The sequence below is a fragment of the Microtus pennsylvanicus genome, chromosome 12 (assembly GCF_037038515.1).
Source record: "Microtus pennsylvanicus isolate mMicPen1 chromosome 12, mMicPen1.hap1, whole genome shotgun sequence".
In the NCBI taxonomy this organism is placed as follows: Eukaryota; Metazoa; Chordata; class Mammalia; order Rodentia; family Cricetidae; genus Microtus; species Microtus pennsylvanicus.
In genome coordinates, this window is record NC_134590.1 from 49,996,226 (window position 1) to 50,023,854 (window position 27,629).

Consider the following 27,629-nt stretch of genomic DNA (forward strand, 5'->3'; position numbering starts at 1 on the left):
GAACCAGAGAGGAAAACAACACAGCATCAGGAAAGTAACTAATATAGAAGTTTGTACTGAGAATTTGGGTTGTTGCTATGAAGACCATGGCAGTGTAGATGTTTTGGAGACATTTTGGAAGAATTTGGACCTCTGGATTAGAAAAGTAGTTGACTGTTATAGGCAGAACTTAATCAACCATTCTATGAGATTCTGGAAGCGTGCAATCCTGAGAGTAATGCAGATATTTTAGATCCAAATCATTAGCAAAATGGAAGCAAAGACTCTATTAGTAACAACCTAAAGATCATTTATATGATATTTTGGAATTTGTATGCTATTTGGCTTCATTGTGTACATGTCCTGAGAACTTACCTAAGACTAAATTAAAAAGCAATGAATTAATTTCTTTGATATCATGATTTCAAGACAGCCTAACAGTCTCTAGAATGTCTACTACTGATTACTTTTATGCATATCTCTCATCATAAAGAGCCAAGTGGCACACAAAGAAATCTGAGACATGCTGCTTGAGGGAAAAATGGCACAAGAAGTCTTCAAGTTGTCCCCAAAGTACAGGCTGCAAAGGAAACTGTAATCGTTAAGGAGCTTAATGGCATAAAAGCAAAGCCTCCTCCTCTCCAGCGGCTCTGAGAGTCCTTCTCAGGGGAAAACCACACTCAGCTAAAGCTTTAATATGTAAAGCGAGAGAGCTTAAGGAATTCCTTGCTCTTAGAATTCCTTGCTCTTAGTAAGCAACAACACATAAAAAACAGCTAATACCGAGGACAACAATGTCTATGAGAATCTGTCAACTGAATTTTGCATTATCATCCAGATGGTAGCAGTTTTGAAGACACAAATAATATAAGATCGAAAGACTTGTGAGATCTTGTATGGATACAAAGAAGTGATTAATGAGGTCTGGCAATCACAACAGAGGTGGAGTCCCTGTACAGAGGCCCTGATCAGACAGTGCATAAAGCCTATGTTGTCCTGAAGATTTCCAGTGTTGCTGACACCAGAATCACAGGAAATTTGCAAAGGAGAGCTGCACACAGGAAGTGTAACCAGCCCCACAGAGAGATATATGAAATAGGCAGTAAATCTGCAAGGAGGAAGCCATCCAAATCCTTTGAAAAGGAAACCTCAGATTCTAGACGTGGAACTTCAGGCTTTTATGTTTGCCGTGTTGGGTTTTCGTCTTGCTTTCGTCCAATATTTACTCAGTATACCCCATTTCTCCTATATAATATGTATGTGCCATGGTATGTGGGATGCATTTTTTTAAAGGTCTACTGGGAACAACTATTACTTTGAGTCTCAAAAGGGACTTTATATTTTTGAACAATGTTGAGACTGTTTAAAGATCAGGGGTACTTTTGATGTTGGATTAAGTGTATTTTGAATCATGAGATGGCAGTGAGCCTATTCAGACCAGGATGAGTAATTTGACACTTTGAATGAGAAATATTTCCTATGGTTTCATTCTTGTATTAGAAAACTTGGTCCCCAGTTGAGAGAACTGCCTGGGAAGGCTATAGAACTTTTAGGCGTCATCTTTAAAGGAAGTATGTCATGAGCTTTAAGAATATAAAACCTTTCACTTTTTCTTCAATCTTTACTTCCTGTTTGCTTATGAAATGTGTTCAGACAGCTCCATTCCTTTCTTGCTCTTGTGGGTTCTTCTGAAACCACACACACACACACACACACACACACACACACACACACACACACACAACTCTTTATTCTAAAAGTTGCTATTTTTATGCTATTTTATCACAGCTGCAAAAAATAATAGTTTTTCATTTTTAAATTTTTTATTTATTTTTTTATTTTTTGGATTTTTTTAAAGATTTATTTATTTATTATGTATATAACATTCCTTCCATGTATGTTTGTATGCCAGAAGAGGGAACCGGATCTCATTATAGATGGTTGTGAGCCACCATGTGGTTGCTGGGAATTGAACTCAGGACCTCTGGAAGAGCAATCAGTGCTCTTAACCTCTGAGCCATCTCTCCAGCCCCCTAAATTTTTTATTTTTTAAATATGAATGCTCTGTTGTCATGGTCACTTGTATGGCAGAAAAAGGGCACCAGATTCCATTACAGATGGCTGCAAGCCACATGTGGTTCCTGGGAACTGAACGTAGGACCTCTGGAAGAGCAGCCAGTACTGTTACCCACTGAGACACCTCACTAGTCCCAGTTTTGCATTTTATAATGACCAATTGTTTCATGTGGTTATTGGCCAATCATATATCTTCATTGGAAAAATGTTTTCATGACAACTTGACCATTTGATAGGCAACAAAGGCTTTATATTGTTGATTTTGAAATATTTTTAGTATATTCTGGATATAAATTCACTGTGGGTATATGACTAGTAAAAATTATGAATCTAAATCCCTTATTGAGTGCATGTTTTGTGAACGTTTTTCTGTTAAATATTTATTTTATGTGCATTATTTGAAAAGTTATTAAACTTTTAAAACAGAATTTTTGCTGAGTCTTACCTTACAGACTAGGCTGTAATAGAATTATAGATTAGAGAATAATTTATTTAATTAATTATCATGCTGAACATATTATAATTTGCATGCAGTATTATGAGAAATAATTACAAGTCTGCACATAGCCACACAAAGTGTAATTCCTGGATCTTGCTACATGTTCTCTGACATTCTTAAAATTGTTGAGCTAGTATCTATACCATGAATTATAGAAACCACAAAGAAATTAGATTGTGTCAACCATTTGAAAGACATTGTTTCTAATTATTCAAATTGACTTAAATTCATTAAGTAACAGGCATGTGTATAGACACAGGGTGGCAGAAATGATAACGTATAGTCCCAGCAATCAAGAGGCTGCAATCGAGCTGAAGACAGAAGGCTCGTGCATACACACAGACAAGCAACTTTGCAAAGCAATAAATGACAAATACCAGATGGTGCCATAAACAAACAGAGCTAAGGTGCTCAGAAAGCAGATTTCCCTATTGTCTTCATGGAAAACTTACATTGTACATCTTCCTTTTATAACCAGGAAGGTGAGCTACACGTGGGCAGAGATTCTGTAAATAATTCCAAAATTACACTTTTTCATACTCTGGATCCTATGCTAAATTTGTAAATATAAATTTGATCATGTCTGAGATTTTAGTTTCCCCTGATCTGTTAGTCACTGTTTATAAACAAATAAACAACTATTACTTGCCCCCCAACAGGCAGTCCCTGAGTCCTTTCACCTGTGCCAGAGAAGGAGTCAAACAAGGAAGAAAAGACTCCTTGACAGATTTGGTGATTCCCAAATTACTTTGTTTGGCTCTATTAAGAATTAATTTTATTATGAATTTACGAAACATTTATAAATGTTTTGCCATAATCAACAACCAATAACAATCAGATATCCCTGTTATTATCAACCCTAGTAAATAATGACTGAATTTTGAGTGTATGTTTTGATTTGATTGATTTGTTTGTTTGATTTGATTGTTCAGTTGTAGCTCTAAAAATGAACTAAGGTAGTTTTGAACATGTTCTTGAACAAAGAAGAGGGCCTCTCAGTTGAACGTGTATTAATTAAGTGAACTCAATTATTGAGGATTAAAATGTCATGACAAAAATTCCAATGTTTTCACACAGTGTCACTCCGTCCCCTGCTCCCTCCCGGCCAGGATGTTGTAGTCAGGGGAACTTACAGCTCTGCTGTGTACTGGGGAATATGGTCTGGGATTTTGTTGAGTTTTTGATTGGAGCAATCTACTGTGGTCCCCTCACAGCGACACTTCTCAGGGCAAGCCAAGTCTGCAAAGCAGTCTCCACTTAATTTTGATCGATAATCTTCTGTGCCTATTGAGGATTCAAGCCAAAGATAAGATTCTGAGTTGAATGTTAGGATGGTCATTAATATATATAGGAAGAAAAGTAGGAGGATAACTATAGATTATGCAGCAGGGAGACAACTTAGGGAATTTTTGGTCAATGGATGTCAGGAGAGGATTAAAAGAAAGGCTTGGAATTTTCTGGAAAAAAAAAAGAGTGACCAGATTCACATGACAGGAAAACATTAATAAAGTTGAGCTTTCACAGCTGTACTTTCTGCTGATCCAGTTCTGAGCCACGCTAGTCTATTTCACAGCTAATCACACAATGGCTATGAATTGTTAACCAAGTTTATTCTTTTCTGAGTCAAAAATTGAAAACATATCTAGTAATAAGCATACTCCTGTATATTACTATAAAGTAGGGCTTTTAAGGAAAATCGGTATATTTAGGTTTTACGTTTTTCCATGGACTTATTATTATTCTCTCCCTCTCACATAATCTTCAGAAACACTCCCAAAGCCCTCTTTTTTTTTCCTTTTCATTTTGACTCTATAAAAAAGCCACGTAAGTCCTGCCTTGAGCCTCAGCAGCTTGCCATGCTGTAGAAAGCTGCGTGACGTTCCATGGTGCTTGACGGAACCATGTTTTACTCATACCTCGCAACCACATGGTTAGATCAAGCACAACAGAAAATCTCGCTACATTATCACTACACCAACCACTAGGCCAGAGGGAAGATCGAGAGGAAAGACGAAGGGAGGAGGAAAGCTACGGACGATCTGGAAGCATCATACTGTTTACATGACATGCATTCTTCCCGCGGAATCAGAGAGAGAACATGACTACCGAAGGGTGCCTGGAAACACAAAGAAGGGGTATATGGAAAGGTGCCTCCTGAGTTCCTCAGAACTGCAGAGCGGAAACCACAGCTTTCGGGAAGAACATCCAGGAAGAAGTTGAAGGTAAGCTACAGGGACAACAGAGAAGCTCAAGAGATGTGTGGTTTCTTCATGGAAAATAGGCGCAAAACATGAAGACTAGAAGAAGGTACATTGGGGATTGAAAAGAGGCTGTGTTACATTTCACATAGGACGCGTTTACTTACAAGCCAAATGGTGAATTCCTGCAAAAGAAAAGATCGCCAAGGAGGAAAGAAAGACAGAATCATCCCATTTAAGGTTAATAGACACATATACACCAAACTATGTTCTCTTCCTTGTTTCTATGCAACTTCAGGCATGGGATTGCTTTGTGTGATGCGTTTGTCATGCTTTGCAAAACTGATAGCAGTTTTGAAGTATAATGGCTTACAGAAAATGCAATGACATAAAAGATGTACAGTAAAAATTAAATGCTTGTGGGTTCCCTTAATGGCTGAACTGTCTGTGAGACAGATTTTTTTTTATTGTTTTATCATCAGAATGTCTGGAACGCCACACAAAGGAGCAATCTATGAATGCACCTATAAAATGAATGAAAAGCCAGTGATGGAAAGTAGAAGGGCTATAGATAGAGAATATGCATTAACAGTTAGACGGTAGGTCACATGCTTCTAAATGACCTCCAAGCTTTAAAGTTTATCACTTGATTGGAACATAATCAGAATTCCAACAAAATGTTGAAATACCAAATATAACAACATTTACATGTCACATTCCATTACAACAATAAGTGCTCTCCTAGTTGTTGAAGAACTTGTTTTTTTTTATTTTTTCTGTCTTCGGAGATCAAGCCATGAGAAAGCTAAAAGTATTCTGTTTAAAGTATCGACACAAGGTTCACCGAGTGCATTCAAAAACATATAGTCAATGCAATGGCAGTTAACTATGCTTACTTTAAAACCATTTATTAGATAGATACAAATTTTAATTAGTATTTAAGCTGGAAAAAAGAGCAAAATGAGGACCAAGAAGTCTATGTGCCACAACGTCCACATGTAATTTTAAAATGCAACTCAATTATCAAAGCATGAGAATCAAGATATGATCTTTGATATAGAAGTTATTTCCTAAAAAATATCTGGACTCATATTTTCTAGCAGAAGCAGAAAATATAACTTTCACAACATGATTTTTTTCTTGCATTGAGTTGTACTGGTATTTTTGTACTTAAATTCTCAAGAAACTGAATTAAATTATTTGGATAATTATTAGATGAACTGCCATAATCTTGGGATTCAAATAATATTGGTGTGCTATCCTATGCACAGTCTGGTTTTCAAAGTATTCCTTTTTCCAATTGAGTTTCAACTGTTTGGTGACTTTGCACTTAGTTGGCTAAAAATAACAAAATTTATACATTGATGATGAAGACCATTGCTGTTTTCTGCACATTTTTGGTAATATATACAGATACAATATGTAGACTATTAGTTGAACATTGAAATTCAAATTAAGCAATTTACTTAAATCTAGCAAATATATACAATTAATTAAATGCTAAGAGTAAGGAATAAATACATCCTCAAAATCAATCATTACTTTATAAATATTTTACTATACAGTGTTTTAAAGCAAACAAGTCAGGATGAATTTATACACTTGCAGGCAAGAACAAGGTAAGTAAGGGACACATTTTAAAGAGCTAGCTCTAGACTCATCAGTTTGGAGGTGTTCGTTGGAAGCAAAGGGATGAAACATTGCAATTGAATCTGTAGAAACATTTTCTCCTTCTGCTTAGATTATTCAAGGCATTTAGTTCCTATTAGCTGCTAATGACTTCAAGATGGACGTGAATACCCCCTTTTGTAGAGTAATAATCTGACTCCAGACAGGCAAGGACGTATAATTACAAGTAAATTAATAATAAAAAACAAGTGCAGCTAGATCAGCACAGAACAGCTGTTTTATATTTAAAAAACAAATGTAAGCAAAAAAGTATTCTTTTCAAACCAAGAAGCTTTTAAAAAGTGAGATTTTTTTTGTCAAAAATGCATTTCTGCATGTTTATACCTGATTTTATATAGAACTAGCTCTTTGACAATAGAGAAGCTGCTGTCTTTAAAACTAGCCTAGAAAGCTACATTTTAAAAACAGGCTGAAAGATTAAATATTCAGTGGAGAGAGAGAGAGAGGAAAAAAACCATGGTTTAAGTAGTAAGCCATAGGCTGAAATATTTTGGCTAATGTGAGAAACTGCAGATAATGTGAAAAGGGGTAAGGGAAAAGAGAGAATGTGGGTTTTTATTTTAATAGAGTTTGAACATCAGAAGCTGCATGCAGAGGTGGGGCTTTCAGGATACAGCAACAAGTGAGCTATGAGTAAGTCACTCTATCTATGGAGTGTTCACTGTGCTCCCAAAAGCATGCACATCAATGTTTAGAAGCTACAGAAGTCGAGGACAGGGTGTCTGCAGTTAGTTCTACCACCGAGCAAAAAACCTACCTGGAATGAAATACTGTTCTTTAGCTAAATAAAAAAAAAAAAAAGAAAGAGAGAGAGAAAAAAAATAGAAGATGTACCTGAATGTCAGCAAGCAGAGATATGAGTTATATTAGATTAAGAATGGGCTAAAGTTATTACAGATAACTAAATGACAAAGTATATTCACAGAACTAAGACAATACACAGTGAGTGATAAACTTATAAAGAAGGACAATCACAAACCCAGTTTTCATATTAGACATTTAGCACGAGTTAACTACACAGTGGGAAATGTGCCCAGAAGAGTTAGGTAGCACACTCTTCAAATGATAGTCAAGGTCATCTGATAGTCATCAGAACACATATAACACTAGACCAACATGAACAATGGAGTAAGCTTCCCAGTTAACAGTTACACAAGGATTTTTGGGGGGATAAATGCAGTGTTTCCCAAATGTGAAAAGACAGTCTCAAATGTGGCTTCACAGTGTATCCTAGAAAGAAATGAGGCCATCAGGAGACTCCTACCCTCTACTTCTGAGTTTGAAAAAACCATGTAATCCCGTCTTATTTTGCTCTGTGAATAAATGAGAGAATGTCTGGCTATTTGATGCTGGTCAGTGGAGACCAGTACAACAAACAGGAGGAGTAACACTGCTTTTTTTTTTTTTTTAAATTGTATTTCATGTTATCTGAAAGGTGCTGGATACATCCAAACCCTAAGACATACGATGAGGGATCCAGACATCTTTCTCATTTGATTGATAATTATTTTGCTGGCAATATTATTTGAGTTGCATCTATATTTCTCCTGCTTTCCCCCTCCCCAGACAGAAGGAAAAAAAGGAGATTGCACAATGCTTGATAATCAAGCAAAGGCAGCTGCTGTTGCTAATTCTCAAGTAACCACAGCCTTTGGTCCTACAGAAATGTCTCACGAAGTGAGAAATTACCTGAACAACGAAATTTCTTGCTTTTGATCTGTCCAATTCTTTTGTTAGCCAGGCGGCGGGGGCTGGTGCAACGGGCACCGCTGGTCTCAATTGGGTTGGTGTGGAGATAATCCGCTAGCCACTTGAGATGGCAGTCACAAATGAAAGGGTTCTGAGCCAAATGCCTTTCAGAAACACAGCAGAAGAGTTTTATACATGACTTGCTTATGACTTGGCTCTCACAATCACAGTGAAAGTAATAATCATTATACTTGGTTCAAATTGTGCATACATACATAGTTTGGATGGCTCTGAGAGCTGAGAAGGTGCCCTTGGCAACAGTCTGAAGTTTGTTGTCATATAACGAGAGGAGGTTCAAGTTGTGCAGGTCCTGAAAAGCATCTACCCGAAGGCAGTTTATCTTGTTGGCATTCAATAATCTGTTTGATCAAACAGTCATAAAATTAAAGTGCAGCATCTCATTAATTCACCTGTAATATAGCACTTCTGGAGGAAACCCAATCAAGAGAAAGACATTTAATTTTAACACTAATGTTGTAAATTTAATAATAATGTAGGCACTATGAATGGGATGTTGGGGGTTTACATTAAAAAATGAGAGTCAAATGGTAAAATGAACTGAAATCAAATGGTTCTCATAAATGCATTCAGTACAGATGATCAAAAAATTACAAAGGATTACCTAGAGGTAAAACCATAGACAAAAGTAGAAGAGGTTTGGCTTCTGTTATCAAGATCAAATGAAAAACAATTTAAAACATTATTATTGTCTCCAGCCACTCTGGAGAAGTTCAGGCTCCTTCTAAAACAGCAACCAGAGTGGTCCTTTTTGACATACCTACTCGGACCATGCAACACCTATGGTCTGAGCAAGACTCTAGACAGAGAACAGCCTTAAGAATTGATACCAAAAATGGTCTATAGCTCACTCTGGGACTCTACAGCTTTACTCAGTCCCATGCCCTTCCCTCTGTGGTTACTCCAGTTGATACCTTGCTCTTTTCCATTAAGATCAGATTTTTTTGTCCTCTATACAGAAATTTCTCCCAGATCTGTGCCTTGCTACTCACATTGCCTTTCTGGATTCTTCGAGACATAAACATGTTGCTCTTGAACCCTAACTACTTCATATATTTTTAATGTTTATGCCCGTTTCCAATCCCTAGTTCTTTCAATTGGCTATATTTGGTCTATTTTCCTATTTTCTGATATATATATATATATATATATATATATATATATATATATATATACACATACATACATCTTGTTATCATATATGCATAATATATACATATATATCATATATCTACATATATAAAATATAAAGGTAATGTTTTTTTGTAGCTATTGATGCTATAAATGACTGTCATTTGTACCCAGGATGTCATATTTTTCTATTTTGTTCCCTCATAGTTCACACACCCCTACTGCATACTACAAGCTCAAATATATCTGCTGTGACATGACTATGTGATAATGCACTGCCACATTCAAAGCTCTAGTTGCAGTATAAACACCCACCTAACACAATAGCCTACAATCCCACTCTTCCCTTAGATTACATCAATAAACTGTGGAAGGGTGCTTTAGAGATCATCCACTGGCAGGCATCACTCATGTAGGATAAATACGATGGTTCTATGTGACCATGTCTTACCATTGGTACCATGCGTGCTTTCCAGAATACAATTGCTACTTAAGCATGATTTGCCCTCTCTGTAACTCTTCCTAAGCACAGTAGGTAATGCTATGCAGTCTCATTACCTGTTTCTAGCTGAGTGCCACATTCCTCCGAATACAGCTCAGCCATTTCTGTAGTACTTGTTCAATGTTCTCTGTCTCTACCTTTATTTTATTTAGAGCCTTAAAACATTTAATAGCTCAAAATTGCTTGCTATGTGGTTTGGGTAATTCTCATTATGTAACATAATGAGTACGTTTTCTCATTAGACAATGGTAAACTGTGTACAACTAACAAAGATTTAGATTTTGCTTTTTACATTCTTTATAAATATTTGAGGCTGTATTCTTCTCCTGATAATCTTGTTTTCTGTGCTTTGTGTTCTCCCATCAGGAGCTGAAGTTTTAAGTTTCTCTACGGTGCATCTAAAACTTATTTAAAGTCCTGGATTTTTTTTTTTAATTTGGGATTGGTGGGTTCACGGTGTACCTACCATCCCATTCTTGGCAGTAAGTAATACAAGCAATGCTGGGAATGTTCCTTAATTCATATGCTGACTGAATAAAGGAGTTTGACAACACATATTTAAGATGAGGAAACAGGCAGTTCTGAAGAAGCTGAAAGCAGTTGTTTCTGTGAGAGGTTGGTGCTCATTTTAAAACAGTACGATGTTAAGAATAAAGAACCTCATAGAAGAGAAAGTAGAAAGCACACTTGAATGCACTGGTACAGGAGATCACTTCATAAATAGAACCCCAGAAGCATAGACACTGAGGGAAACAATTAAAATGGGACCCCTTGAAACTGAAAAGCTTCTGTAAAGCAAAGGACATTGTCAACAAGACAAAACGGCAGCCTACAGAATGGGAAAAGATCTTCACCAACCCCACATCAGGAAGGTTTGATCTCCAAAATATACAAGGAACTCGAGAAATTGGTCATCAAAAGAACAAATTATTCAATACAAAAATGTAGTACAGACCTAAACAGAGAACTCTCAACAGAGGAATCTAAAATGGCTGAGAGACACTTAGGAAATGCTCAACATCTTTAGTCATCACAGAAATGAAAATCAAAACAACTCTGATAATTCCATGTTATACCTGTAAGAATGGCCAAGATCAAAAACCCTGATGACAACTTATGCTGGAGAGGTTGTGGGGTAAAGGAAACACTCCTGCATTGCTGTGTGAGTGCAAACTGGTATAGCCCTTTGGGATATTAGTATGGTGATTTCTCAGAAAATTAGGAAACAACCTTTCTCAAGACCCAGGAATACCACCTTTGGGTATATATCCAAAGGATGCTCAATCATGCCATAAGGACACATGCTCAACTATGTTTATAGCAGCATTGTTTGAAACAGCCAGAAACTGGAAACAACCTAAATGCCCTTTGACAGAAGAATGAATTAGGAAAATGTGGTACATATACAAAACAGAGTACTACACAGCAGAAAAAAATAACAACATCTTGAATTTGGCAGGCAAATGGATGGAGCTAGAAAGCATCATTTTGAGTGAGGTAATCCAGACCCAGAAAGACAATTATCATATTTACTCACTCATAAGTGATTCTTAAACATAAAGAAAGAAAACCAGCCTACAAATCACAATCCCAGAGAACCTAGAAAACAATGAGAACCCTAAGAGAGACATACATGGATCTAATCTATATGGGATGTAGAAAAAGACAAGATCTCCAGAGTAAATTGGAAGCATGGGGATCATGGGAAAGGGTAAAAGGGGAGGGGAGAGGAAGGGAGAGGAGCAGAGAAAAATGTATAGCTCAATAAAATTTTAAAACAAAAGAATGAAAACAAGCCAACAGCTATTTCTCAAGGTTTTTTTCATTAACTTGCTTCTTCTTCCTATCACCCATCTTTGTTCAAGCAAAGATAAGGATCTTCCACTTCATAATGTTCTTGGCTATTTGTTAAAGGATTGGGATAATCTATATTTTAAATCCTGGAAGGTAAAAGAATGGGTCTTCCTTGAGAGCTGGGAGAATGCATATTAAAAACAGTAGTTTTATAAATTATATTTTCTTATATGCATATGTTTTACTCACACATGTGTTACAGTAACCAAAACTACACGAATTTTGAGTGTTGATGTTAAATAGCACCATGATGGTAAGAACAATTGAGAATACTGCGCATGGAAGAGTATTCTTGGAAAATGAGGATATCAACAATATGGTAACTACTTAGCAATATTTGACTATATTTATGATGTGTATCATATACATCATTTTATCAAATAAACATGTTGATAAATTAATTTCAAATGTGGGACATTTACACAATGGAGTACTACACAGCAGAAAAAAATAATGACATCTTCAGATTTGTAGGAAAATGGATGGATACCAAAAACATATTGAGTGAGGTAACTCAGACCCAGAAAGACAAATATTATATGTCCTCACTCATAAGTGGTTTTTAGATATAAAGCAAAGATAACCAGCCTACAATTTACAACCCAGACAACAATGAGGACCCTAAGAGGGACATAAATGGATCTAGTCTACACGGGAAGTAGGAACAGACAAGATCTCCTGAGTAACTTGGAAGCATGGGGACAATGGGAGAGCGTAGAAGCAGAGGGGAGAGGAAGGGAAGGGAGCAGAGAAAAATGTGGAGCTAAATAAGGTCAATAAAAAAAGGAAAAAAGAGGTAGAACCTTTCAATCATCAGTGCACAAAAGCTGTATGTATCATCACTCACTAAAATATGTACATAAATTGAGGAGATGATATAGTGCCAAGCGGAGGTGAATGATACACACAGTAAGCTTTTTTCTTTTTAACAGCTTTTTCTTTTTTTGCTTATATAAATTTGGATGTGATACAAATTACAGTGTGGTGAAAACAGTTTAACACAAGGATACTAGGGCATAATTAAACAATAAGTTTCTCAAGTAAGGAATAATAGTTACACTAGGAAGCTTGTGGGGTTACTAGTAAGTTTTTAATCATATAATTACCAATGAATAAATACTATTGGAAGAGAAAAACTATTCTAAAATGAAGAATTGTGAGAGAGAGAATGGTTGTGAGAAAGGCGAGGAAAAGCATCAAATCATGATTATCCTTATATTCAAAGCTTCCAGAGCAGGTTCTGCCACAAAGGAGGTTGCTGGGTAATGGAGGCTACAAACTAAATTCAACCCTTCCACTGCCTTTCTACTCTCTCTGTTTAATGAACTTCCATGCAAATGATCAGGTACTAAAACATATGGCATCTAGGGGCCAGAGAAATGGCTCAGAGGTTGAGAGCATTGACTGTCTAGAGGTTTTGAGTTCAATTCCCAGCAACCACACTGTGGATCACAACCTGCTGTAATAACATCTGGTGCCCTCTTCTGTCCTGCAGGGACACATGTAAGCAGAATGCTGCATACATCATAAAATAAATAAATAAATAAATAAATAATACATAGCAACAAATCTGGTTTATATAAATAAAGTGATGTTTTTCAATACAAAAGAGGGGCCGCTAGAATCTAAGCAGTGTGGGCTTTAATGCAACAAAGGGAGTTGGAGAAATTTCAATAAAAATCAATTGGGAGATTGCCATCATGTTACTGTATTCCATGCCTATGTTTGTAGAAGTTAGTCAGGATTTTTACTGTTGGATCTACAGTGTTGAGTGGATTGTAAGTATATCCCATGTCTCTGGCTCCATCCTAGCTGCTGGTCACATCAGAACTGAGTATTTTATGGGATGCGTATCACTACATAACCTCTCCACAGTGGGGTGGCCAGAACACAATCGTTCATTTTATTGTGGAGAGAAACATTCTTGGATCGTTCTGAAGGGTTTTGTCTTTACATAAATAGCTATGATCAACTTTAGCATTCCTTCATTAATCATTTTTGTCACATTAAGTTGGGCTATTTTGGGTTAAAGCCTCCAGATAATTAAAAGATGGCATATTAAAAAAACATTAAGTTCTATAAATTCATGGCAATGAAATACTTACAGTAGTTGTAAGGAAAATAGTCCTTCGAATAAACTTTTTGGGAGTTCTGTGATTTTATTTCCATACAGGACACTGAAACAATGATAAAACAATTAGAATGATACAAGCCTAGCTAGTTCATATATGTGTACACACACGCACACACACGTGCACACACACAGACACACTTAAGGAGATTAGTAAGCACTTAATATATTATAGCATCCAAATGAAAATTGAAGAACATAAAAATCATCTGATTATCGATAATATACAAGCCTACTGTACATAATTTGGACTCAACGAACACAAAACAGTTTACAATTTATTTGACCTTTTTCTGAAAACAATCCTTGTCAAACTGTAAGGTTTTCTACAGATAACACCCTACTTATATGCATGCACATAACTTGTAGGCAATCAGAGCACAACGTATGCAGAAAATAATCAGTATAGAAACTATTGCTCATTAAATGAGTGATTTCATGCTCAAAACACTGCTGTAGAAGTAGAAGCAGATATAAGGACAGGGACTTAGAAAATAAAAGGTACAAGACTTATGTATGAGGAACGTTAGATCTTAGAGAATAATGATTATGAATAAGATTAAAAACATTTCAAGTGTGTATTTCCCCCTCCATCAAGTATGAAGCAGAACAAACCGCGAGGATACTGACATCTGATTGCACATCAAGTGAAGATAGTAAGGAGAAAGGACCTTGACTTAATCAAGTCAGGACATCTGCCACCTAGCACATCTGTTAGTACACAGTGACTTTCTGGTACTGGATTGACAAGTGAAACGATGATAAATTAGCTGAGAATAATGAAGGAATATATTTCCAAGCAGGGTGAAACCGTGGTGTAAAAAGCAAATGAGCCGAACGGAAGTGATTGAAAGATCATGTAAGTGTTAAAAATAGGTTCCCAATAATTTCTATTACAGAAATTGGAGTGAAAGAAAAATGTGTAGAAGTTAAAAATTATATTATTAGGGGCCATTTGATTGATTATATAAAAATCATAGACATATTTACATAAGTTTTAAGGATATAGCATAAGACACTCTTAGGATTTTTGGTTAAGAAAATAACCCAGATAACACACACACACACACACACACACACACACACACACACACACACACACACACACACACATATATTATGGTTAAAATTTATGTGTATATATATATATATATATATATATATATATAAACTTTATTTATTTTATATATATATAAACTTTATTTATTTTTTATATATAAACTTTATTTATTATATATAAACTTTATTTATTATATATAAATATAAACTTTAACCATGCACAATTTGAAACATAGGAAAATTAAACTCAAATAACTGTCCCAAGTAACCTGAATGATAACTTGTGAATATACACTTTATAGGACTAAAAATTATTATTTAAAAGATATTTAGTAATATGGAAACTTTTATAATATGATAGGTACTTTAAATGCAGAAAATTTTTATTAATAACATCATATAAATTTTCTTTAGAAATACAGGCATATAAATTCCCGACCAAAGTAGGAAGGGCTTTGCCTCTTAGAGGCTGTTTAAATGCACCTTCTTTTTCATGTTCACACACTGCCTACAATAAATATAATTTCAGAACTGGATAAGGATAGATGAGTGTCTTGGTATACAAAGGAAAGGCTGAATAGATGATTTGTAATAAGTAATTTTCTTGACACCAGTGAATGATTCTAGTGTGTGAAAGATGAAGGTGCAATGGGAAAAAAATTACTGGAGTGAGGGGAATACTGTTTACCTTCTGAGATGCCAGCGAGAGGTGGGATGTATTACAGAGGAGGAAGAAAACACGCCAAAGAATAAATAAATCAAGTTGTTACACAGTGCAGGGAGACAGTCCATTTGTTCAGATGCCAGTGCCACAACTTAAAGCACACTTAAAAAGGCACTTATATCGAATATAGAGACTTTTCTTTAGATAATCAAACAAATCAATTAGAGATAAAGCAATTTATTTTAAAAATCAAAGAACCAAAGAAAAAATGCTGTATTGTCAGAGAGACGGTGAAGTGAGCATCAAGAAACGAAAAAGGGGAAATGTATGTTTTGAGACCAAGAATAAAAGAAATCAGGGGGAGATACAACTGGACAGATTAATACAACATCAGCTCACAATATTTAATTGAATTGAAACATCCAACAGTAGCCAAGTGCCCTTGCACATGTCAGCAAGTGTGCTAGATTGCAAGCATGGTACCCACTTCAAGTAAATTCAACACGTAAGTCATAAATGCCTGCCATTTGTAAACATACAACTGATCTGGCCTAGATGAATGGGTTTTATATCAATTGAACATTCCAAAGTGTAATTTCGAAAACTAAATTTTCGTATTTTTTTAATCCGTTGATATTTAAAAATTAACAAAGGCATTCATAAATCATGAGAGTCCCACTTTAAAAAAGATGAAAGTGTGAATCACTTCACGTGTTATTCACTTGGGAGAAGCATCTAAGGTAACGGTTTGGTTAGGAGAAAGGTCGTTAGTTTATCACGGAATTATTCTTTTTCAAAGTACCATGTGGGTTGTCAAAGGATCATGTCACCAAATTACTAAATTAATATTGTTAGTATCAGACCAAAAGGGAAAATAGAAAATAGCAGTGAAGGGAGGAACTCATGCAGCGACACAGGAAACAGACTGGAGAGATGGTCTTGGTATGTGGTCTATCAACTGCAAACAAAGCCAGTCAGCAAATACTACATACCTGTGAATGAGAGTTCTTTACCAAATGTATAGTCGTGTGAGGCCAGGGTACACTGTGTTGTGGTTGTTGTTGTTGTTGTTGTGTGTGTGTGTGTGTGTGTACACATGTACATGTGGGTATGTGAGTTTTAGCACAGAGCCCAACCTAAGTGTGCTCAATCACTTCTACCCTTTAGTTTTTGAGATCCAGTGGCTCACTGACTCAGGACCTCACTCATAGAGTGGACTGTCTTTTCTGTCAGCGCAAGGGATCCCACTGTAGCTACCGATACAGAGCTGGGATAACAGACAGAATCACTGTTCTTAAGTGAGAATGGTGTAAAGATGGCAGCAGCAGAAAAACAGATCAAAATTATCCAAAGCCAAAGTAGTTTCAAGAAAATAAGATAAGATATATAAAGATGAGGGAAAGAAAAGACATAAAAAAATAAAATGCAAGGAGGTCAAAGAATTTGTGTTTTTTTTTTTTTTGTTTTGTTTTGGCAATGTTTTTTTGCTCCTTGAGAATTTTGTATAATGTATTTTGGTTACATTTGCTCCCCCCGCACTGAACAACTCCTCTCAGACCCGCTCTCCCTTTCCTACCCACACAACTCTGTGTCCTTTCTTTTGTTTTAAAAAACTTTAGATTGTTCAAGTTCAGTTTATGTTGTCTGTATACTTTTAGATGCATGATGTCCCCTGGAGCCTGGTGAAATCACCGGGGGGCCACACACTGAAAGACAGTGGATTCCTTTTCTCCCACCACCTATGCTTTTTAAATAAATTAAATAATTATACTATTAAAACAAAACTAGAAAACAAATGATCTCCTCTGAACAGGAAGTTGAATCAAATCCAAATATCACTAATAACACATTGAGTAGTGTCTCCAGAGAAGCATGATTATTTAGATAGGGTGGGAGACTTTTTAGGTCCTTTATAACAACACAGGCACATTAAAGAAGTTCTTGTTTGTGCAACTAGCAGCAAAGCTAAGAATACAAATCTACCTAAAACATATGGGATTCGACTGAGGGAAAATGGGCAACAGGAGCTATGTTGGTCAGTTTGAATTTTGCCTTGCTGAAAGTTGGCAAAAGATAAAGTTCCTACAGCAGAAAAAAATTATGTAATGCAGGAAAAGGTACTGTCTATTGCAAAAGATATACTATGGGCTGACATTATCATTAAAGGAGATGCCAAAGACCTCATCCTATAAATTAAAAACAATGATGTACACTGAGAATATAATAGTGAACAATTTTAAGAAATCAGAGCAAGGAGGAAGCAAGGGATAAATGGAGAGGATAGGTTTTCATTGTCATGGAAAGTCCAGTAGTGAAATATGCAATACTAGGCAGGAGAACCAAGTGCAGTCCAAGAAAAGTCTACAGGAGACTCAATGGAGCATTATACTGTGGCCACTACAGAAATTGGGAATGAAGTGATGAAGACACAGAAGTACAGAAAGTTAAATTAAAATAATATATTTTATTTTAATATATACGTGTATAGGGGGGTGTGCATGAGAGTGCTGGGGTCTACATTTGACATGAGCACTGAGAGATAATCTGGAGTCTTGTACAAGTGTAGTATAAGCTGTTAAACACCTAGGCATCCTCCAGTCCTGTTAGTGAGTTTTGATAGATATCAATATATTGATTTAAAATGATGAAAATAAGGTGTTCATAGGCTAAGGATTTGGGGCATGGATATTCTCTGGAATACATAAAATCCTGAACCATCCAAACTGATCTTCAGTCATGAAGAATCGGGTATGACCATACCTATTACCTCCAGAAGTTTGTTCCCTACTTCTGTAAAGCAAGGGAATACTCTGTTCCCCATTTTAGAGACAGGATAACCGAGGCACACGTGAATTAGTAACTTGATCAGCCACGAGCTAGGAAGGGGTGGAACTAGGACTCAATACAAAACATTACAATATTTAAAGTGTAAGCTTGCCACTGTGTTCCTCTGCTTAGCAGCTACTTTATCACCATGAAAGGGTGTTTCTGAATCAGAGCAAAATGATAAGTTGATAAAAATAAAGCAATGAAGCTGTAGAGAGGTGGAGAGAGAGCGCTATGGGACAAAGCCCCTGCCATGCTGCATGGGTGAACCACTGCTTCTGTGACATGAGAAGCACAAGACAGGGGTGTGTAGCTCCCAGGCTAGTCAGCCCGAAGTGTCCCATGGCAAAGAAGAGGAGAACAAGTGGAAATCTACACCCACAGCTCTTTTCTCTTCTTCACTCACAAGCACTCAAACAGGAGCGGATGTGTGTTTCCTCCCAAAAGATGTGAAACAGAGAGGAGAGAGCAGTAGGATTCTAATAGGCTAACCCTGAGAGGAACTTCTAAATGTCACCTGTAATGTTGTTGTTACAGTAAGGAAAGCAAAAGACCATGAAGTAGACAGTGAGATGGCCCAAGGTAGCAAAGGGGCCTGCACAAACCGTGGACACGAGTGCAGTCCCAGGGGTCCACAGGTAAAAGGAAAGGAGGAACTCCTATAAGCTGTCCTCTGTTCTCCACCCATACACACAACAACAGCACACCTATGCACATAAATAAATATAAAATGCAATCGTTTTCTGTCCCCAAGGATAAAATCATTCCATTAGTGTATGATTTTTAAAAGATATTTTTCTGACAATGCATATTCTAACAAATTAATAAGTTGGGGTATAATGTTATACCAAAAATTAGTAAGTGTTAATGCTAATAAAAATCAATGATTTTATACATACTAAGAATGGCCTTTAAAATTGCTGTACAAATCATGTCTTCTCTAAGACATGGGAATATTTTAGTAAATACCAATTTCAAATTGTTTATGTTTAGTTCTTTAATAAAAAATCTGTAGAGGTATTTGATATTGTATCATTTAAAATATTTTCACAGTTTCAGTAGATGTATGATGTGCGATTCCTCTCTGTATGCTGTGAATACCATTGCTTAATAGAGAAACTGTCTTGCGTCTGTGCAGGGAATAGCAGTAGGTGGGGAAATCTAAACTGAATGCTGGGAGAAAGGGGATAGAGTTCAGGAGAAGCCATGTAGCCCCTCCAGAGATAGATGTCAGAACTTTAGCCAGTAAGCCACAGTCATGTGGTGACACACAGATTAACGGAGATGGGTTAAATTAACATGTAAGAGTTAACCAATTAGAAGCCAGAGCTAATGGGCCAAGCAGTGTTTTAAATAATATAGTTGCTGTGTGATTATTCTGGGAGTCTGAGCTGCTGGGTGGCCAGGAAACAAGCGGCCTCCCCATAACAGATGCATTAATCAAATTAATATAAATAGACACTTGAGGATGTTTCTAGAAAGAACTTAAAGGGTGAGATATGAAAGAAACTTGTGGAAATAGATTTTGTTCTACTTATTAAGAAATACTGCAGCACCGGAGGAGGGAGGAACTGACTCTAGAAACTGAGAGGATGGCCATAGTGTATACTCAAGGAAACAAATAATAAATAAGTTAACCAGACTCTACATCCAAATTATAAAATAGCTAAAGGTTATTTTACTTGATAAACTCTGAAAAGTTTTTATAAAAGAAGGGTAACCTTTAGTAACTTTTTAAAGACTGTCTCCTGGATAGCTATCTTCCTGAAATTCCTCTTGACCTTTATAACTAATGCTTATTATGAGGCTATTCGGGGGTGGGGCGGGGATATGCTCCTGAGAGGAAGGAAGGATTCAATGACGGGTCCCATGCCTATTTGTCCTCAGCAACACTTGGCCTTCCTCATCCTAAAAGGACCAGCACTGTGCTCAGGGAAAATCTGCTAGGGACTAAGAGACCACAAATCTAGAGTTGCCAGAGTGCTTACTTCCCACAGGGCAGGGAATCTTGACTGCTCTTTGGACTGGAGAGGAAGGGAGAGAGGAGTGGGGGAGGAGGAGGGAAATGGGAGGCGGAGAGGAGGCAGAAATTTTTAATAAAAAATAAAAATAATAATAATAATAAAATAAACTGTTCACTCATGACAGCCGGGAAAACATTCCCCAAATGGAAATATTCTCTTTTAATAACAAAGTTAAAAAAAAATCTGCCTAAAAATTGGCTGTTGTTAGAGCTAGACAGCAGGCCTCTGTGAGATGATGAAGTCCACAGACAACTATACTTAAGAATTCACAGCTCATCAAAGAATGAAAGGATATTTTTCTCTTGTCTTAATCTGAAAATTTATAAACTTTTGACTGTGGAGAAAATTTTGGTTTCTCTCGGGAAAATCTGTGGCTACTCACAGTGAATTCAGAGAGCGCAGTCCCTGGAAGGCATCTGGGGCAAGCTCCGAGATCTGATTATTGCTCAGGTCTCTACACACAGAGAAAAGGTTAGGTTAAATGACATGGGAGTCGCCAGGCACATTGACTTCACGAGAAGAGGATTTACTCGTACACATTGTCTATGAAGACATGAACAACATTCAACAAAAATATTAGATGATCCTAAAACTTAAAGGTGAATCACACAACTGTCAAAACAACTAGTATCCATTTGCTTAAGTGATTAGTAAGGATGGCGTGTCTTAATTAGACAGTAGCATACCAAAGATGCCACGACCACTTTTGTGGCGATCAGTACACTAAATTACAGAGAACATTAAAAATTATAAGGTTTCACTACTACCATTAAAGTGCCATTATACAACTGGCCCTCAGACTGTCATCAAGCTGTCAATCTCTTCAATATCCATGCTTAGTTCTACACAGCCCTGACCTACACAATTTACAAAATGACATATCTTGCATGATACTATTAACTCACATTCTTCTGAGCTTTTTATATGGCGAGAAAGCTCCAGGAGGGATGGCCCTGATGGAGTTCTGTTCCAAACGTCTGCAAAGAAAATCATAAAAATCAATATTTAGGAGGAAAAGTAAAAATCTAGACACGTTTAATTCAGACATAAGTTTCACGTCAAGAAGGGATGTTACTGCTTTTCATGAGAGATCTTTTCTTCTTTTCCTCTAAAAATCAGACTGAAGTTGAATGTGCTGCCCTTTAAACGCGAAGCAAGATTGGAATAATAATGAAAAGAAAGCACTACCCAGGTACTGCCTAGTCATGGGTTGGGCAGGAACCTTACACTGAGTAGGAAGCATTTGTAGGTACAAATTTAGGTGTATTGTAATAAACTATGAGCAAATTAAATATGCAAAAGTCTTGTATTTAGATGTATAATACATTCTAATGATAATTTTAAGTTCGAAAATGAAATTACTGCTCTATATCAAATTTTATAGATACTTTACCCTTTAAAGAAAGCACACTGTCAGTTGAAGAAACTGATCCACTCACAAAATTAATTTTGGAGCCATGTATGAGGTACAGTGTTGAATTATAAATCTATAAATGATGGAGAAATCTTCAGTAAACAATGTAAATCAGTGACCACTACGGTAAAAATCATCTCAGAAAAGTGCAGTCAAACATAGGTGGAATATTTTTATGATATGATAAAAATCAGAGTAAAGTTCAATTCTCACATACCATCTACTCTAAGATTCTGTTATTAGGGAAAAATAAGAAATATATACCCAGTCATTGAACACACAAAGGGGGAGGTTTCACGAAGTCTCTTAGTAAATATTTTTGTTCAACAAAATAACAATGTCACGCAACCTTTTTCTTTCCCATATCAGCACCTGAGAGTCATTTCACAGCCTTTCTTTTCAGTTCTGCTCTGGATCCTGGAGATCTGACTCCAGTGAACCACTGTGGGAGGATTTTGACACTGAGAGTTGCTGGTGAAAGACTGAAGCATCCAGAGGGAAAAATATTTTTCCTTTGTTTAGGGAATAACTCCAAAAGCCACTTCACGGTCATCATAATTTCAGCTTCTGCTAGATGTGCCTCATACTTTATCATTTTAAATTGGCTTTTTATCATTTAATTTTAGCTTTCGTAGACTGGAACCTAAGTAGAAATTTTTTCTTCTGTATTTTACCTTCCTACAAGTTTCAGGAAATTCGTATATATTAAAGTCTTATATTAAACTAAATGGAATAAATACTATTTTGCTATCTAGATTTAAAAATATATATACATATGTGTACTCAACACATATATGTGTAAGAAGTGTATATATGTTCTTATATATGATAAGCATATACACGTTCATAAACATATACGTGCATACCTGTGTCTCTATAGGTACACATATGTATGCAGGTATATGGAAAATGCATATAAATGCATTTTATTTTGTGTTTGAATATTGCATATTTTCTCCTTATCAGGTTGTTGGATTTCAGAAGCATATTTATCTCAGAAGACAGGAAACCATCAAAGTAATATATATGGATTTGAGACCAGGGGAGAAGGCTTAGTGCTCACTGAGTGTACACACACATACACACACAGTTTAGCATTTAAATTATTTGTCTAGGTCTTAGGAGACATATTTTTTCACAGGCTCTAAATATAGCCAAGACAAAGTTATTTTGCTCTAATAGTCATTTGGCAATGATGCTTTAAAGATCATGTTCGTTCCAATTTCAAGTCATTCTTAAACTATTATTATTCAAATAATCTGTCTATGTCAAGGAAACTTTACATATCAGTTAATCACTGGATCATTGTAACATAATGATTATAAAAAGTAGGAATGTTTTTGAGTTGTTTCAACACAATGAAAAATTTGTTCATTTAACTTTTTATAATACTATGTGAGACTGTTGAAAATAATATAAAGGAATCAAGAACATCATTCAATGATTCACTCTTTATAGATATTTACAAATGGTGCTGCTTGGGGTTGCATAGTGATGAAAAGTATTCTGAACCCATAAATTTAACCAGACTAATTCTATTCTTTAAGGGGACTTACGGTATTCCATGGAAAGATTCATATTTATTTGTGGACTCAAAGTTTCAGTACCTAGCAAACTATAATTTCTAATTATTCTAGTGGCAACTAAGTATATTTTAATATTTGTGTTCAAAATTATTATTTCTCTTAAAAGTGTGCACTTGTCTGCATAACTATATGCACATGGGTATACGCAGATGTTTATGCTTGTGCACATTCGGTCATAAGAGAGTGCTGGATTCCCTGTGAAGTAATTATGGGCATTTGCAGGACACGCCTCTAGCTAAATGCATTCTATGACTTGATCTCACAAATTCATCATTATACAGCAAGTATTCTTAACTTCTCTGCCACCTCTGTTGACCACCAATGCCTGTTATTATGGTAAGTTATATTTAATCTATATTCAATTCTGTTGAAAATATTCATATTTAAGTCAATCACAAGTATGAATAACAAATCTTTTTAGAAATGGACTAATAAATACTATTAAAGTTATAAAACAGTGAACACAGGGTGAAAGTATGTTAGATAATTATAATTATAAAATTATATTAGATAGTTAGATAAGTTGCAATGCCTCACATGTAACTAATGATAGTATCTGTTTTGTTCATTATTGTGATGCACCATGATTTAAATTTCACATTGAAAACGGCTTCATTTAAAACTCAGAGGACAGAACACTGAAGAATAGCATGCTAGGTGGACCTGCTGGCTTTTCTTACTTGCTTATTTTTAATGTAGGTAAAACGGGTCTTTGAAAAAGCTTGGGCGGCTATTTACACTTAGCAGCTAATTGTTTTGTTGTTGTTGTTGTTTTATTACAACAGTCCGTTTAGGATCAACATGATTGCATTCCTCCACCAAAAGGAAAAAATGATTCTCACTGGAGAAGACATACTACCAGAACAGACACCAAATGTACTTTATAATGTCTCGTTTTTCACTTAATTCGTACTTAATGGACAAGGAACAATTATGGAATTCCGTTAAACTTTTAGCTTTGTTGAAGAAAATGATTTATTTTACTTGACAGGAACCTTAGAATGAATTTTACGAACTAAACAACGTTCACCTCTAATGGTCATCCCATGAGAAGGAGAAGAAAGCATTTGACCAGACGATATGAATAAGAAAGAAAACATCAGCATTTTCAGGTTACGAAAACGGCAGGCTGTATTTACATTTCTTAACTCTGTTAGCTTCTGATCTCTGCTTATTAGCATTGAATCTGCTGCGTTTCAAAGAGTGCACATTTGAGTCCATTGTTCCATGAAGAATCTAATTAGAAACATTTCAAGATTATGGAAACAGATAGGGTAATAGGTACGACATATTTGCATGATTAGGACAATACATATCATAATTAAGAGCTTTCCGAATGTCAGTCCTTCAGAGATTATGCTGTGTCTCTTTTAGAAAATAAAAACAAATTAAACAAAGTGAACAGGGGAGAAATTCTGTGGCCTGCATACCACTAGGATGAAGCATTTCATGTAAAGCTGCCCGGACCAATTTATTCCATAGGATCTATGTGGCCAAATCTACAAGATTTTATAATTGTATTATATACAAATAGACAGATATCCAGATGTAAATGTTTATTTTATATATTTATACACGACACTGTATTATTCTACATAATATATGTAATGAAAAATATGGATATTACCACTTCCTTAAAATTAGAAGGATATTTTAGTTTTCTGCTCAGTGAGATGAAATATTTAATTGTATTGAGTGGGGATGAGTCCCAAATCCTCACAAGGAGATTTGGCCAATAACGACCTTTCTTGCATTTTTCTTTCTATTTATGCCTTGAATCTCTGCAGGTTTGTGCTTCCTAACAGCAATTGATCACAGGAACTTCAGGGTTTGTTTCAAAAATTAGACAAACAGGAAGACTGTGCTGAGAAACTGGAGACCACCGAGCATGGGAACTGTGTGTAGGTTTAGCTGCGATTTCAGAATGTGTCACCACAGAGTCCCTGCTGATCTGCAGCTCTGCCACGTAAAATACACGGCAGTGGTTATGACGGCGTCGATCTTAGACACACAAAGTTTAAAAAACCCACCATGATATAGTGTTTAAGAAATTGCCAAACGAGTTATTCATATATTTATGAGATATTAGACAAATTAGTTTAGTTTAACATTCATGTCTTATCCCTCTCAATGTTTTTCCAAGTAGAATTATTTTTAAAACAACACAAAATAACATCCATGAGAAATATTAAAAAGTCCTATATAATCAGTTATTATGTCGTTTATAATATATAATATTCAAGACTGAAAATACTCATTCTTTGTTGACAAAGTGTGAACTTTGTACTGACACAGAGCTGGCTAAATCTGAGTCTACCAGCATCAGCTTTATGGGCTCTTCATTCTTTGTGTTTTAGCTTCTTTTTGCAAAATGATGAAAAATAGTAACTTGGTAAGAAGTGCAGTTTAAATAAAATATATTGTATTTTCTTGCACTAAGGTATATGAATAAAGATATGACATTTACACATATATATTATACAATAAATTATCTGAAAATCACGGTCATCAACACACATTATTTGAAACAATATATCTGCCACCTGATATGATCTCTAGTGTGAAATTAATATATGATGAAATAATATTTAAGAGTCAATTCATAATACATTTTCAGCTAATTCTGATACTATAATAAACACATGTATATAATTCACATCAAAACTGAAAAATGCTGATGATAAGATCTGTAATCATACTGATTAATGTTTAGCTTTTTCTTTATTGCCTTAGAAACTACAAAAGATTTTTACAATACTAAGTAAGATAAGAATTTCGATTGACTGTGCCTGTAACATACAGCCCAGATGCTGATTATACATGGCCATAAAACTGACATGTTTTTGCATTTTCTCCATCTGCTGTTAACATAAATGACAAAAACAGCTGTCAGAGAATGGAACATGGGTTTAATGGGTGAAGAGAGGAAAGGCACAATGACTATCTTTTGAAAGTTAAATTGTGCGGTGCAGCCAAGGTAGTCCGGACACAGTAAACACTAGTATCTGCAGACAGAAAAAAGGTTCTATTTAGACTGGGGAGTCTGTCACCCAGTACATGGTAATTTGGAAATCAGTATTTCATATTTATGGAAAGTTACTTTCAAATTTTAGCAATGGGTTTATGCTACTGGCTTCCTTGATATGTACCTATTAAAATCAACACAGCATGTTTTTGGCTAAAATATAATTATTTTCTCCTAAGCATTATCACGGACACTTCCTCAGTTTAATAAATGTCTCCACAGCTGAGTTAATATTGGCCTCTAGATGCTTGAATTTTGCATACAGCTAACACGTTTGCCTTTGGCCTGTGTCCATATTAATTGATTATCAGCTGTTTTTGTCTTGAGTTGTTCCTGAGAATTACTCATTTTCTTAACCCCATTTGGTGCCATTTTAATACACACCCCCAGACATACACTCATCTGCAGTTTCATCATAGTGAATAATCCTCCATTAGGTCTCTTATTCTAAATCAATACAGAAATATTCGTGAACATGAAAATGTGTATCTGTCTATATGAGTACATCTCTTGAAAAAAATGCTAGAGTTGTTTGAATTTATTCACATAGATACATTTCCAAAGTCCAAAAATTCACTCAGTATATAGCTAAACGAATTAAAAGGAAAATGAACTCAGTCACACATAACCTTAATAATGTATTTATGCAGAGTGAGATTCACAAAGTGAAAATAATTAAGTTTTCATCTATATCTATTTATCATCTATGTATGCGTGTAAATATGTATGTATGTATATATGTATCTATGTATCTATCTATCTATCATCTATCTATCTACCATCTATCTATCTATCTATCTATCTATCTATCTATCTATCTATCTATCTATCTATCTATATCTATCATCTCTGCCTGTCTGCCTGTTTGTCTGTCTATCTAATAACTAGCTATAATCTATCTACCTATCATCTATATCCTTACCAATACAAAAACGAAAAAAAAAAGGAGCCTGCTGTTTTGTTTTAGAATAACAACTGAAGCCCTTTGGGTAATTAACATGTATCAAGCCTTGTGTTATATCTTAAATTGGCTAATTATTTTCATTTGCAAATATCTGTCTTAATTTTTAATCTGTGTAACTGCAACTGACTATCCACAAATCCATGATATAATTTCTTTTTAAAGTAGCAGCTTTGATCCTTGTAAGAATGAATGATATTTTGGTCCCAGCTACTCTCGTTTTTATGTCAGATTCAGCATATTT

At 35.6% G+C, this 27,629-nt stretch overlaps 1 protein-coding gene across 6 annotated transcripts in view; it reads right to left on the reverse strand.

Moving 5' to 3' along the window:
- Positions 1 to 27,629, reverse strand: part of Slit2 (slit guidance ligand 2) — a 346,206-nt gene that overhangs the window by 79,455 nt on the left and 239,122 nt on the right. For 3 of the 6 annotated variants that reach the window (XM_075943588.1, XM_075943592.1, XM_075943589.1), the window contains exons 10-16: positions 21,305 to 21,376; positions 20,782 to 20,853; positions 13,801 to 13,872; positions 8,406 to 8,549; positions 8,131 to 8,294; positions 7,199 to 7,222; positions 3,688 to 3,838 (exon numbers count right to left, since the gene is read on the reverse strand). In XM_075943588.1, the coding sequence (XP_075799703.1) occupies positions 3,688 to 3,838; positions 7,199 to 7,222; positions 8,131 to 8,294; positions 8,406 to 8,549; positions 13,801 to 13,872; positions 20,782 to 20,853; positions 21,305 to 21,376 (699 nt within the window). The remainder of the gene's footprint in view (positions 1 to 3,687; positions 3,839 to 7,198; positions 7,223 to 8,130; positions 8,295 to 8,405; positions 8,550 to 13,800; positions 13,873 to 20,781; positions 20,854 to 21,304; positions 21,377 to 27,629) is intronic. The other 3 variants (XM_075943593.1, XM_075943594.1, XM_075943590.1) reach the window with 1 other exon arrangement.